Genomic DNA, 14,145 nt, shown 5'->3' with positions numbered 1-14,145 from the left:
GCATTTATATGTGTCAGGAGGACTAGCTGCTGGGACATTGTTGCTGCGTCTTCACCCACTCCTGGTATTGTTGAGGGAGGATCTAAAGTGATCCTTCACGGTTAACTCAGTGATTTCCAAATTAATCTACAGGGCGTTGCCGGCAACTGAAACTGACCAGACTGAGACGTGTGCCTCTGTTTGGGGGATCAAGCAGATCTCTCTGGCCCCCGTTTATTGTGTATGACTTTTCATAGTCATAGAAATTATACTTCAACCAATCAGCATAAGAACACGCTCACAGTTCTTAACCTATAAGAATGCAGGAACAGTCTGTGCGTCAAAGTTTCATAGAACAATACACCCTCAGTCTCATGTTCTGTTTAGATTGCAACAATCAAGGTCTCATAACAGCTGTAAACTTTAGCCTACTAACAAAATTTATATCAAAACAACAAAATGGAGTCGAAAAGCACAAAATGGAGAATCTTTCTTAATTTGTCCCTTCACATTCCCCCCTAGATAAATTTTGTTAATTAATGTCCAGCATCAGAGGTACTATCCCAAGCTATAAGCTTGAGGGGTACTGGTCTTCACATGGCTGGTGCCATGTTACCAGCCATGGCTGTTGCGGCGTACCTGTCCCCCCTGTATACTAGAATTTACGAATAACAATTATTGATAACAGTGGTGGGGATCTTTTGAAGGTATCTTCATCAGGTAACTTTGTGAAATCGATGTAGAGAAGAGCAGGCGTGGCAACGCTTTTGGTTTCATCATTAGTTGTCTTAGTGCAGAATTTCCTAATACATACAGAAATACACCAAAGAACAAGTTTTAGTGTTATATACATAACAAGGATAAAGGCAACAATATATAACAAACTTTGCAAGATTCCAGCTATCCAGCCCCCAAGTCCCTCAAACCAATTGACTGGATTAAGAAAGGAGAAGGTGTCTGCCCACCAACTGTCCTTATTACGGTCATTGTCTTTATTATATTGATCTCTGAGTCTTTGAATATCCTCTAACTTTAACTTCCTAGTGCTATTGGGATCTATATAATGACAGCAAGCGGATCCAATAACCTGACACATACCACCCTGTGCTGCTGTTAAGTAATCCAGTACTACAGTGTATTAATTAGTGACCATAATAAATTGGTTTTGGACAGCAACAGTAGTATTAAGTATATCCAATATATCCCAAATTTGATCATCTAGAAAATCTATGGCCCTAAGCAATTTATCCCACATTTGTGTAATCATAGGGTAAATGGAAATAGAACTGACAATTTTATTGGCTATACCCATCTGTGCTATTAATCTTTCATGATATTGTACAAACTTATTATTCAAGGATATTGGGGAATTTAGGCTGTCCCATGTGGTTACCAATATTATTATATGGAAATACGAAAAACCAAAACATTATGTCCCCTTGTTTGCTACTAGTCTGTTTGACCAGCTTGCAGTGTGATACATGGATCCACGTCGACCTTCCTTCCAGCTTTACTGACATAGGAGTGATACTGAGGACTTGGTAGGGATCGTCATGCAGCGCCCCAGAGTCCTGGTCGTTGCAGTACTGTGGCTCCGCCACTAAGGGGAGCCATGGTGCGTTCGATGGCACTGAAGGAGTTCCTCCAATCAGGTATCACAGACACCAATATGTTTCACAGCTGGGCCTCCGGGGGGAGCTAAGGGTGCTATTCATTAGGCCACTCCCCACCATAGTGGGTAAACTGGGGGTCAGGCAGGAAGTTAGTAGAGAAAGCTGACTGGATCGAACAAAGCAACACCTAGTGAGAGAGGGTGTTGTGGAGGAAGAGACAGTAGGGTCTCTGCCAGGGGTGGGATCCTGGCAGAGGCTTGGCATTGAAAGAACGTAACGGGACCGTGCCTGCTCAGAATAGCGGCGGTGCCCTAAGAAAGGATTAGAAGCGAGATAGATTGTGCTGAGTGAGAAACGAAATCAAGCAGAAGGAGAATACCAGCAGGGGTTTTGTTGAAAGAGGCAGCACCTTGCTGAGGCGCATTACCGGTGGCCGGAACGCCGAGGGAGTGGAATAATATACAGCTTTAAGCCATACTCCAAACAGCGGCAGGACAGTCAGTCTCAGGCGGGCTGTCTACCACATATCACCTATGAAGTCTTGGGGGGCAATTGCGGGAGAGGGGCGTCTCTAGGGTCCCGGAAGAACTCCAGGCCTACCTGACAAACGGGTGCCGTTCTTACTGTAACATCAGGAAGGGACGGAAGATTAGCAGAAGATCAGTTAATCGAGTTGTGAGGGAACTTAAGAAACAGACACAACAGTTGTGGGGTACTTTCCGTAAGCACAGCAGGGAAGGACTACAACACAAAGCGCTAAGAAGGAAGGCACTGATTTCCACCTGTGAGGAGAACTCTGGAGGTGCCATTGGACCGGCCGGACTTGCGCAGCCTGGTGGACCGGATTCCGGACTGAGGACCGAGAGATCTCCAGTAAAGAGGTAAAGAGACTGCAACCTGGTGTCCTCGTTATTTACCGCGACCTGCACCCCACAACTGCACCGTTACACCACCGTTAACAGCACCTATTTGCAACGGACGTCCCCCACTGACAGACAGGGCCACGGACCGGGTCTAGCCACCGTGACAACCCCAGGACTGAGATCCCAGAGGCCCGGCTCCGGGTACCCCTCGGCCCTGCGGCGGTGTGGGGGCGCTCTGCAACTTGGCGTCACGAACAGGATCTACTTAAGCCTGAAGAATCAGGTCATGTGTGCATAGAGACTGTGATTTGTTGTGCATGAACTGTAGCTTTATTGAGAGACTGTGTGCTACCACTGACCAATAGAAGTTCCCGCCAAAAGCCGCCGCCATTGCTACTCTGGAGAAGAAGGAGGGCGTGCTATGGGAGGAGACTACCAGAATGGCGCGAGAAATGGATACCGCCCTCTGCGCTTCGGGCTGCAAGGAGATGACCTGCCCCAAAGCAGAAGACAACCTCCTGATTTGCGACGGCGGGAAGCAGGAGATGGAGAAGCCCGACCTCGGAGGAATGGTGGAGTCAGGTGCATGCACTGCCACCGACTATCAGGCAGCGATGATGAACAGCAAGTGCCTGAGCGAGGAAGGAACAGTCCCGGCTTACCCTCGTTCACTGGAAGTGGACCCGTGTCCTCTACAGCCGGCGGATCCGAAGTCCTTGGAACAGATAGCGGCCGAGCTCCCCAATCCTGGCCTCGGAGTCAGTGGAGGAGGAACCACAGCGAGCGGAGCAGCGTTCGGGGGCCGCATCGGAAGAGCCGCGGTCCGAGCAGCAGCCGACTCCAGCGTTCTTGTCAGCGGACCGGATCGACATCGGTGGAACCACATCAGGCGTAGGTACGGAAGACGCCCCTGCTCCCCCTCCCGAGTCCGCTTCCACGACCCACCTCCATCTCAGTAAAGGTCGACCCTTCTCGGCAGGGTTAATGGTGTTATCCCCTGGTGACCTGGGGAGGATGGTGCCACCGCTGTCGACTAGAGTGGGAGAGCCCGTGGATGTGAGTCTAGATGGAGTAGTTCTTCGGTGGGACAGCCCCTGGGTTGGGACAGATGGATCCCAGGAGAACGGGTCCACTCTTGCGGTGCTTACGTGAGAACAATATAGACAGTGCTTGATTCTACAGTGGAAAGGCCGGAAAGAGGCCGAGCCGATGGGTCCATCGAAAATACAACAATCCCCTCCGGCATGGGATGACAGAGACGTGATAAGGCGGGGCACTGTGTTGGCCTACCATGCAAGAAGGGGGTGGGGCCTCATACACGAGCCGGGATTGGATACTAACGTTTTTGTTGCGCACTGTAACGTGAGGGCTCCCTGCTGTGGCCGAAGTGGAGAACCATTGCAAAAGGGGGATCAGGTGACCTACAGCCGCCACCAGAACCCACTCGGGTGGTATGCACGGAATGTTCGGCGGTGTATGTTTGGAGCCGCGACCCTTACCACCTCGGACCTGGTCCCAGGAGCACCCGACCTTGTCACCATCGCAACGGTGCGCCTGGTAGCGGCCACCGAGTTGGCCAGTCGAGTTCATCTGCACGTTCGAACCGCGGACACTGGCACCACAGTGGCCGGGGGGCAGGAGCCCAAGCCACCTGAGCAAGAGTAAACCTCGGAAACCTGAAAATGTAAATAGTTACTGTTTGTTCTTTAAGTTGCTGCTAAACCCGTCCAGGGTAAACTTTAAAAAGGTGACCCCTTTGTTGACCCGGGGTCACTATTGTTGTTTTCTTGAAGTTTTGCACAAAGTTACACAAACTGCGAAATCATGGACTGTGCATGATTTGAACTTCCTTGTAAATAGTTTGCACCTTCTTAAAGGTGCTTCCTACTGGTTTTGTTTAAAGACATTTTGCGAAGATACCATTCCGGAGCCTTTGCATGGACTGGTAGGCTGAGAAGAAGAGCTACCTCAGAAAGACTTGATCTCCTCTTAAAGGGGAGGTTAGAATTGAACTTGAAAGTGATACTGTTTTAGAACAGTAATGTCGAGATAATGCTTTGAAGAAAATGTAACTGTTTTTCATGGAAAAGTTATGTGTGTTTAATTTGTTTAAAATGTGAAACTTAGATAATGTTCTTTGAAGAGAAAGATGCAGAAAGCCCGTAGGGGTAGATGTAGAGTTCCATTTAACTGAAAGTAAAGAAGTAATAACGAATGTGAGGATAGAAGGTAAACCCTGCGTCCCCATAGAAAGTTAGTTCGTTACTAAGGACAGAAAGTAGACCCGTAGGGGTTAGTGAGTGAGTCCTTATAGGAGCCAAGCAGAGTGTGCTCCATGCTCTCAAATTGAAAGGAATGTTATGTCTATACTATGTATAGTAGAGAAAGGCAGTAGGCCCTGGCTGAACAAGGCGGTCCTGTAAAAGAAAGGAGAGGCAGTAGGTCTGGTGCCATAGGGACAGGCGGTCCTGCAGGTTCAAAGTAGGAGAATGTGAAGTTACCTTGCCCTGTAATGTGATTATAGGAAGGCCTTTGATAAACTAAGAGTGTATGTTTCTTAAAGGCAATGTTAATTTATTGTTCCAGCATTTGCACTTAGTAGAATACCCGGTTGGGTAATGAGAGTTAATTGTAGCCTGTTGCTATGATATTTGATTATGTTTTGTAACGTTAAAGTGTCCTCACCTCCCATAAAGGGAAGCCTGTTCAAGTATGCTTATTGTTTTGCACTCAACAAATTTGTATGTCTTTTTGCTAACCTGTATTGTTGTTTTCTTCCCAGTCCCGGAGTACTGTGTTTAACCAGGGGGGAGTGCAGCGCCCCAGAGTCCTGGTCGTTGCAGTACTGTGGCTCCGCCACTAAGGGGAGCCATGGTGCGTTCGATGGCACTGAAGGAGTTCCTCCAATCAGGTATCACAGACACCAATATGTTTCACAGCTGGGCCTCCGGGGGGAGCTAAGGGTGCTATTCATTAGGCCACTCCCCACCATAGTGGGTAAACTGGGGGTCAGGCAGGAAGTTAGTAGAGAAAGCTGACTGGATCGAACGAAGCAACACCTAGTGAGAGAGGGTGTTGTGGAGGAAGAGACAGTAGGGTCTCTGCCAGGGGTGGGATCCTGGCAGAGGCTTGGCATTGAAAGAACGTAACGGGACCGTGCCTGCTCAGAATAGCGGCGGTGCCCTAAGAAAGGATTAGAAGCGAGATAGATTGTGCTGAGTGAGAAACGAAATCAAGCAGAAGGAGAATACCAGCAGGGGTTTTGTTGAAAGAGGCAGCACCTTGCTGAGGCGCATTACCGGTGGCCGGAACGCCGAGGGAGTGGAATAATATACAGCTTTAAGCCATACTCCAAACAGCGGCAGGACAGTCAGTCTCAGGCGGGCTGTCTACCACATATCACCTATGAAGTCTTGGGGGGCAATTGCGGGAGAGGGGCGTCTCTAGGGTCCCGGAAGAACTCCAGGCCTACCTGACAAACGGGTGCCGTTCTTACTGTAACATCAGGAAGGGACGGAAGATTAGCAGAAGATCAGTTAATCGAGTTGTGAGGGAACTTAAGAAACAGACACAACAGTTGTGGGGTACTTTCCGTAAGCACAGCAGGGAAGGACTACAACACAAAGCGCTAAGAAGGAAGGCACTGATTTCCACCTGTGAGGAGAACTCTGGAGGTGCCATTGGACCGGCCGGACTTGCGCAGCCTGGTGGACCGGATTCCGGACTGAGGACCGAGAGATCTCCAGTAAAGAGGTAAAGAGACTGCAACCTGGTGTCCTCGTTATTTACCGCGACCTGCACCCCACAACTGCACCGTTACACCACCGTTAACAGCACCTATTTGCAACGGACGTCCCCCACTGACAGACAGGGCCACGGACCGGGTCTAGCCACCGTGACAACCCCAGGACTGAGATCCCAGAGGCCCGGCTCCGGGTACCCCTCGGCCCTGCGGCGGTGTGGGGGCGCTCCGCAACTATACAAGGGTTCTAGTCCGTGTTTTCTGACATGGCTTTTCACGACCACAAAATCACCAGACTTCAAGTTGTGACAAGTATCGGTTTCTGCTTAATCTGGAAGGGAAGAAGAAACTAAAACATAGATGTTAGCAAGATTTTTACTAAGCTGAATAACATATTGAACAGCACGGTCAGTTTCTTCTGATAACTACTGAGACTGTAAATTTTCAACTGGGGGCCTAGCACCAAACAATATCTCATATGGGGACAGGCCATGTTTTGCCTTAGGGGTAGTGCAAATATGGTACAGTACAATGGGTAGGGGCTCTGGCCATGGAGCCGTAGTCTCCTGCATCATTTTGGTCAATTGTCCCTTCAGTGTGCCGTTCAGCCTCTCATCTTTCCCACTGGATTGTGGATAGTACAGAGTATGGAGGGCTACAGTAGATCCAAGCATTGTCAGAACCTCCTGATACACATGAGAAGAAAAGGCCGGACCTTGATCACTTTCAACAACTTCTGGAACACCATATCTGCATATAACTTCCATCACCAGTTTCTTCGCTGTGGTTTTTGCAGTCATGTTGGTAACGGGGAATGCTTCCGGCCAACTGGAGAACATGTCAACAACCACCAGACAATATTCATACCTTCCAGACTTAGGCAATGTGATGTGGTCCACCTGGAGCCTTTAGAAAGGATAGTCGGGCTTAGCAAGGTGCTTCGGGGGTACATGTTGAAGTTGACCGGGATTGCAGGTCTGACAAATATTACATGCACGGTTGAGTGCTGTCAGGACTGTAGAAATACCTGGAGCCCAGTAGAATTTTTGTACCAGGGCAAGGGCCTGTTTTTTTTTTCCTCGATGTATGGGCCCATGTGCCCACATGGCAATAGCAAGGTACAGCCGCTTAGGGAGACACACAAGTTGGTCCTTTTTCCAGAGACCATGTCCATACGTGCTCCATCAGCCTTCCACTGCTTCACTTCTTCCTTTGGGGACATTCTCTGCATCGTCATTAAGCAGTCTCGCGGGGTCCGACAGAAAACCAGTCTGTCGTCGATCATCAGGTTCCTGTAGAGTCAGTGTTTCTTGTAACTGTTTATGCTGAGAGCGTGTGGTCACCATAGCTGGTATGGTCAGGTCAATGGGTAGGAGAGCAGCAGCTTTTGCTTGCATATCCGCAAAGGCGTTACCAACAGTCTGTGGACTGTTCCTAGGACCGTGCTCCTTAACTTTGATAATGGCCACCTGGGTAGGTAATTTGATTGAGTCCATGAGGGTTTTAACAGCTTCAGCATTCTCCACTGGAGTCCCGGCGGTGGTAATAAACCCTCGATTGGCCCATAGGGCTCCGAAATCATGAGCAATACCAAATGCATACTGTGAGTCCGTGTATATATTAGCCCGCCTGTCTTTGGCCAGAACACATGCAGTAGACAGAGCCTGAAGTTCTACTTCTTGTGCTGACAGTGAAGGAGGGAGTGCAGCTCCATGCACTACAGTGTCTTCCGTAGTAACAGCGTATCCGGTGTGTAATCTGCCAAAATCATCAGCATATCTTAAACCGTCTTTCAGGGCATTGTAGAGAGGTTGCATTATGTGGGATGTGTCCGGTATCCACTGACGACAATAAGTACATAGTCCAAGAAAACGCTGGAGTTCAGTCTCATCTTTTGGAAAAGGAAGGGAGCTGATGGCTATTTTTCTTTCTTTTATGAGGTGTCTGACACCCTTGAAGGAGACAGTGACCCAAAAATATCACTTGACCAAGGCAGAACCGAAGTTTCGAGGCCGAAACCCGACAGTTCAGATCTGCCAGATACTTGAGGAGTCTAAAGGCCCCGTCTCACATAGCGAGATCGCTAGCGAGATCGCTGCTGAGTCACTAGTTTTGTGACGCAACAGCGACCTCAGTAGCGATCTCGCTATGTGTGACACGTACCAGCGATCAGGCCCCTGCTGCGAGATCGCTGGTCGTGTCGGAATGGCCTGGACCTTTTTTTGGTCGTTGAGGTCCCGCTGACATCGCTGAATCGGTGTGTGTGACACCGATCCAGCGATGTCTTCACTGGTAACCAGGGTAAACATCGGGTTACTAAGCGCAGGGCCGCGCTTAGTAACCCGATGTTTACCCTGGTTACCAAAAAAAACAAACAGTACATACTCACCATCTGATGTCCGTCAGGTCCCTTGCCGTCTGCTTCCTGCTCTGACTGAGATCCGGCCGTACAGTGAGAGCGCAGCAGTGACGTCACCGCTGCGCTCTGCTCTCACTGTACGGCGGCTCAGTCAGAGCAGGAAGCAGACGGCAAGAGACCTGACGGACACCGAAAGGCGAGTATGTACTGTTTGTTTTTTTTGGTAACCAGGGTAAACATCGGGTTACTAAGCGCGGCCCTGCGCTTAGTAACCCGATGTTTACCCTGGTTACCCGGGTGCTGCAGGGGGACTTCGGCATCGTTGAAGACAGTTTCAACGATGCCGAAGTCGGTCCCCTGATCGTTGGTCGCTGGAGAGCGGTCTGTGTGACAGCTCCCCAGCGACCACACAGCGACTTACCAACGATCACGGCCAGGTCGTATCGCTGGTCGTGATCGTTGGTAAATCGCTATGTGAGACGGGGCCTTAACAGTGGCAGCAATGGCTTCCTGCTCTGTTCGTGCACACAACAAAAGATCAGCCACATATTTTTTTTTGCAAACTGATTGGGACTATTTTGGGCCCCTTGTGGCAGGCATAACTGTCCATGTCAATTGTCGTCCCTGATAAGTGAATGCAAACAGAAACTGGCAATCTGGGTGTAATGGAATGCTGAAGAAGGCATTGGCGAGGTCGATGACTGTGAACCAAGCAGCATCCTGAGATATCTGTGACAAAAGAGTATGTGGATTAGGCACCACAGGAGTTTCTAGAACAGTAACTGCATTAACTGCCCGTAGATCTTGTACCAGCCGCTACACAGGGGGTTGGCCGGGTGGGGTCTTTTTCTTAACAGGAAACAAGGGCGTGTTACATGGGGAAACACAGGGTACCAGGGCACCATTATCGAGTAACGTTTGTATTTGCCCCTTGAGGCCCCGCTCCTGATCATGTTTCAAAGGGTATTGATGGACTTTGGGAAAAGGGGCACCGGGTTTCAGACTTTTACTGGTTCTACAGGCATTTTCCCTATATCATCTGGCCCTTTTGACCAAAGTTTGGGTGGTATCTCTGAGAGATATGGGGTGAGTCGCTGATCCTCCGGCATTATTAGGGGAGGATCTGGGCCTATCAGGGCCATCATAACCGTGGGAAGGGCGTGTAGGATACAGATCTCCTCATTGTGTTCATCTGCATAGGGGTTATATAATGTGAGGACCATCTGACCATCATCTTGGAATTGTATTCTGGAGCGAAACTGTGATAATAAATCTGCCCCCAGTAAATTTACCGGACATACGGGAGAGATTAGGAACTGAACAGTGACTTCAGGGAAGGGTCCCAATGGGATGGGTTTTGTAAGAGTATATTTATTGGGTCTGCCATCTACTCTAATTAAAACAAGCTCTTGGTCTGAGAATTGACATGGCGGGGCTGGGGAGTGAGATTCCCATACATAGGGTTAAAAGGGATATTGGAGTATGAGACTGGATTTGTGTACGGTGGGAGGAGGGCAGGAGCTGGAGTCTGTTACATGGGCCACTGATAAGGAACGGAGCTGTGTCCTTGAAGCTGTGAGGGGGGGCTGAGATTGGAGCAGGAATCACTGCGGCTACTGCTTTAACCTTTAATTTCCCTGCTGATGCAGAACGGGCTAAGTTCTGAAAACCTTCTTTTTTTTTTACTACTTTTAATGCATCATCCGGAGTGGAAGTCTCAATATCGGGTCTGACTGACATTATTGCCTCTTTCAATTCAGGTTTAAGGCCGGACATTAAAGCTACTACAAAAAAGTGTGTATGGGCTTTTTGTTACAATGAGAATCCCAGATCTTTAAATACTACCATAAGACGCCCACAGAACTTCTCGGCAGTCCAGGATATATTGGTGCCTTGGGGTTAAGGGGCATAGGGCTTACAGTCGGGAGTAGAGGCTTAATTTCCTGGGGAGGGACCACATTATCTAGCAGGGAGACCCCCTCTCCCAAATTTTTGATTGTTTGCTTTCCCGACACATTAATCTCAGTCACTTTCTCAGTTCCTTCTAGTACCACAAAACATCCAGTTTTTTGTCATAGTAATAGACAACTTTCCCTTTTCAACGTGACAAAACAATCAGAATTCACGTCCTCTGTTGATCCTCAATTTGCTATATATCAACCACTCAACTTGAAGCAGGTGAATCTTTTACCAATCTTTCAATCACACTGATAACCAAACAATCACTTACAAGTTTCCTTCTAAAACTAGGCACTATATTTCACTTTCAATTTCCAATTTCAACTTACAATATTTCTTTGTACTTCAAAACAATATTGTCGCTTTAAACAAAACACAGATCTACCAGCGTGTACTACACCAAGAAAATACAGAGAGACTTAGAACGCAGCTACGTGCCCCCTCCATACCAGAGACACAGCATAGATAAGAAAATTGCAACATTCCTCAGCACAGAAAGGAGAAAGCAATAGCGCAGCTATTTGACCCCTCCCATCTGGTATCTTAGAAATTTCACACAGAAACGGAATACAGCAGTTCTCAGACTTAATTATTTCTACAAAACCTTCATCACACAATTCACATGCCAGAACACCTTAGAAAAACAAATGACTGAGAATATTTTCCCTGCATTCCTGACAGATTTCTTTCCCCGTCTTTGGGCTAACAATATCAGATTCATCACACATTCAAAGTCTTCTTCTTCTTCCACGGAAACTGATTCTCCTTTAGAGCTAAATATCCATACTTAAGTTGTGTACAATACTAAAATGGCCGTATAATCTATTCTACCGGGTTTACCTGTCCCCCACTGGGACAACCCAAAAAACACGGTACTTGGTGAAAGGAGGAGGACGTCGTCTCAAACTAGCCCTCCGGACACTTCTGGAAATACACATATATATCTATATATTCCTGAGTTACGCATCCTACCCATCTTCGATCACCTCACCGCGCCTGATTCTAACAGTGATCAGGAATTCAGGATATTTTGACTATAAAGAGAATTACATCACTGGTCAATCCGGGGTGTCCGTCCCTTATGAGGTACGGTTCGAGCACTGGGCTCCCAACGGAACTACACCTCTCTATGATTCCACCCAAGAATCACCACACCATCGGGGACAAACCTCAGATCCTCTTTGCAGCAACACAGGAAAACCACACCAAACAGTCAGTCTGAACAGTATAACTGCCAACTTACCGTGGTTGTTGTGGGGGATGATCAGTCCCAATTTTCCAGTGCCTGTGTCCGGTCCGAGGGTCCTTTGTCTTGTTGTCCTCCGGGGGGCAGAGGCGTTCCTATTTGGGGCCCCACGTTTCGGACGCCAACTGTTGAGGGAGGATCTAAAGTGATCCTTCACGGTTAACTCAGTGATTTCCAAATTAATCTACAGGGCGTTGCCGGCAACTGAAAATGACCAGACGGAGACGTGTGCCTCTGTTTGGGGGATCAAGCAGATCTCTCTGGCCCCCGTTTATTGTGTATGACTTTTCATAGTCATAGAAATTATACTTCAACCAATCAGCATAAGAATACGCTCACAGTTCTTAACCTATAAGAATGCAGGAACAGTCTGTGCGTCAAAGTTTCATAGAACAATACACCCTCAGTCTCATGTTCTGTTTATATTGCAACAATCAAGGTCTCATAACAGCTGTAAACTTTAGCCTACTAACAAAATTTATATCAAAACAACAAAATGGAGTCGAAAAGCACAAAATGGAGAATCTTTCTTAATGTGTCCCTTCACAGTATAGGAAAGCTATGTTCACACGGAGTATTTTTTTTTGTTTGTATCAGATCCTCTTCAAAATCATACTCAAAAACTGCTTTAAAAACTCTTTGAAAACCCTTCCAATTAATTTCTATGGGAAATCCACCTTACTGTTCATGTGATTTTTTTTTTTTAATTTTTTTTTTACCTTCTTTACCCTGAAAAACGCTTGGTAGAAAAAAAAAAAAGAAAGTGCATGACATTGTTTTGAATCAGATACTGAAGGAAATATCTCTAAACTGTGCACTGTCCAATCAAAAGGCTTCAGGAATTTTTTTTCCCCAAACCTGTTACTGTTTAAGCCTACGTTCCCATGACGGGTATTTGGTGAATTTTGGATGTTGCAAATTTATTAAAAATCGCAAGTAACCTGTTTTACTTAATGGGTGCGGAAAATCAAAAACTCACCAAAAGCTCTTCATGGGAACGTAACCTAAGTGCATGTGCACACAAAGTTTTTTTGGACGGAAACTGTCTGAAAAGCATATTAGAAAACGCTCAAAAGTAGGAACATTTGCTTTTCTATGTAAAAATCACTCTCTTTGAAAACCTTAGAAACAAAATGCAAAACAAAAAAATGCTCAGGAAAAGACCGGAAAAAAAACCCCTACATATAAGATGCTTCAGGAAAACAAAAATGCCAGAGTTTGCTGATGCGTATTCTGCTTGAAAATCTCAACGTTTAAATGATGTTGTGTGCACATACCCTCAGGAAAAGTAGAGAACATCCTGAAGAGTTTTTGAAGAATTTTGGAAAGTTTTTTTATTCCTTAAGAGTGCACAAAACATGAACATTACTCCGGCAGAGCCGCCAAGTTTTTCTAGGCGAAGACACTTTAAGAAAATGCCGGCAGTCTTTTTCCTCAAGTGACTTCGCTATCGGCTTTTGCTGTAGTTTTTGTGGTAGCGCTAAAATTGAATATAGTGCACAGCAATGTAAAAACAACCCTGCTGTGCACATGTTCAGACTTTTGTTACTTCTTTTAACCCCTTTAAGGTTCTGAAACTGTGAAGTGGTTAAAAAAAAAGGAACATGCTCATTTTTCAGGTGACCATAGTCTGATAGTGACCAACTTAATTAACGATTCGTTTTACCCATACTAGGAATATTCAGTCCCCTTGATTTATTTAATTGGGGGGGGGAGGGGGGGTTATTTTGGACATTTTTATAGGACACAACAATAATTCTATCTGTTCTTCTACAAGCAGATCAAGAAGAAACAACAAGAAGTGGTCGGATTTCTGGAGGCGAACAGAATCGACTTCGAAGAGAAAGATATTGCATGTAACGATGACAATCGGCAATGGATGAGGGAGAACGTGCCGGGAGAGAAGAAGCCCAAAAATGGAATCCCTCTCCCTCCCCAGATCTTCAATGAGGAGCAATATTGTGGGGTAAGAGCGACATGGTGTCAAAGTTCAAGGAGATCCTACGGTGGTCCTTCTCATACACTGATAGTCTTGAATGACTAGCCTGGGACTAGCCCACAGAAGTATCATCATGGACCAAAATCCATGCACCATCAGATATGTGAAGGACCCACGTCAGCGACCATAATATGCATCAAAGTATAGGCCTATGCTGTACATCCAGGAGCCTCCAACTTAAGAAAATTATGGGATATTCCATTGAGTGCATATTATTGGGGTAAAATACATAGAGTTCATGGAGGCCCCAAACTGGGGCACACTAGACCTACAGCTGTGCCATCCTGGACCAAAGGGACCACATCTGCATAAAAGAAATTTTGATTTTTGGGCAATCCTATATAACGTCAGTCTGAAGGTCTATCTAAAGGGACTCGGCCATCAC

General features: G+C 46.9%; 1 protein-coding gene across 1 annotated transcript in view; it reads left to right on the top strand.

Moving 5' to 3' along the window:
• Nucleotides 1-14,145, top strand: part of SH3BGR (SH3 domain binding glutamate rich protein) — a 60,100-nt gene that overhangs the window by 11,738 nt on the left and 34,217 nt on the right. The window contains exon 2 of the mRNA XM_077293871.1: nt 13,542-13,727. Coding sequence (XP_077149986.1) covers nt 13,542-13,727 — 186 coding nt within the window. The remainder of the gene's footprint in view (nt 1-13,541; nt 13,728-14,145) is intronic.

Source organism: Ranitomeya variabilis, chromosome 3 (assembly GCF_051348905.1).
Source record: "Ranitomeya variabilis isolate aRanVar5 chromosome 3, aRanVar5.hap1, whole genome shotgun sequence".
Taxonomy (NCBI): Eukaryota; Metazoa; Chordata; class Amphibia; order Anura; family Dendrobatidae; genus Ranitomeya; species Ranitomeya variabilis.
Note: the sequence above shows the minus strand (reverse complement) of the source record. Positions and strands in the feature narration are given on the sequence as shown.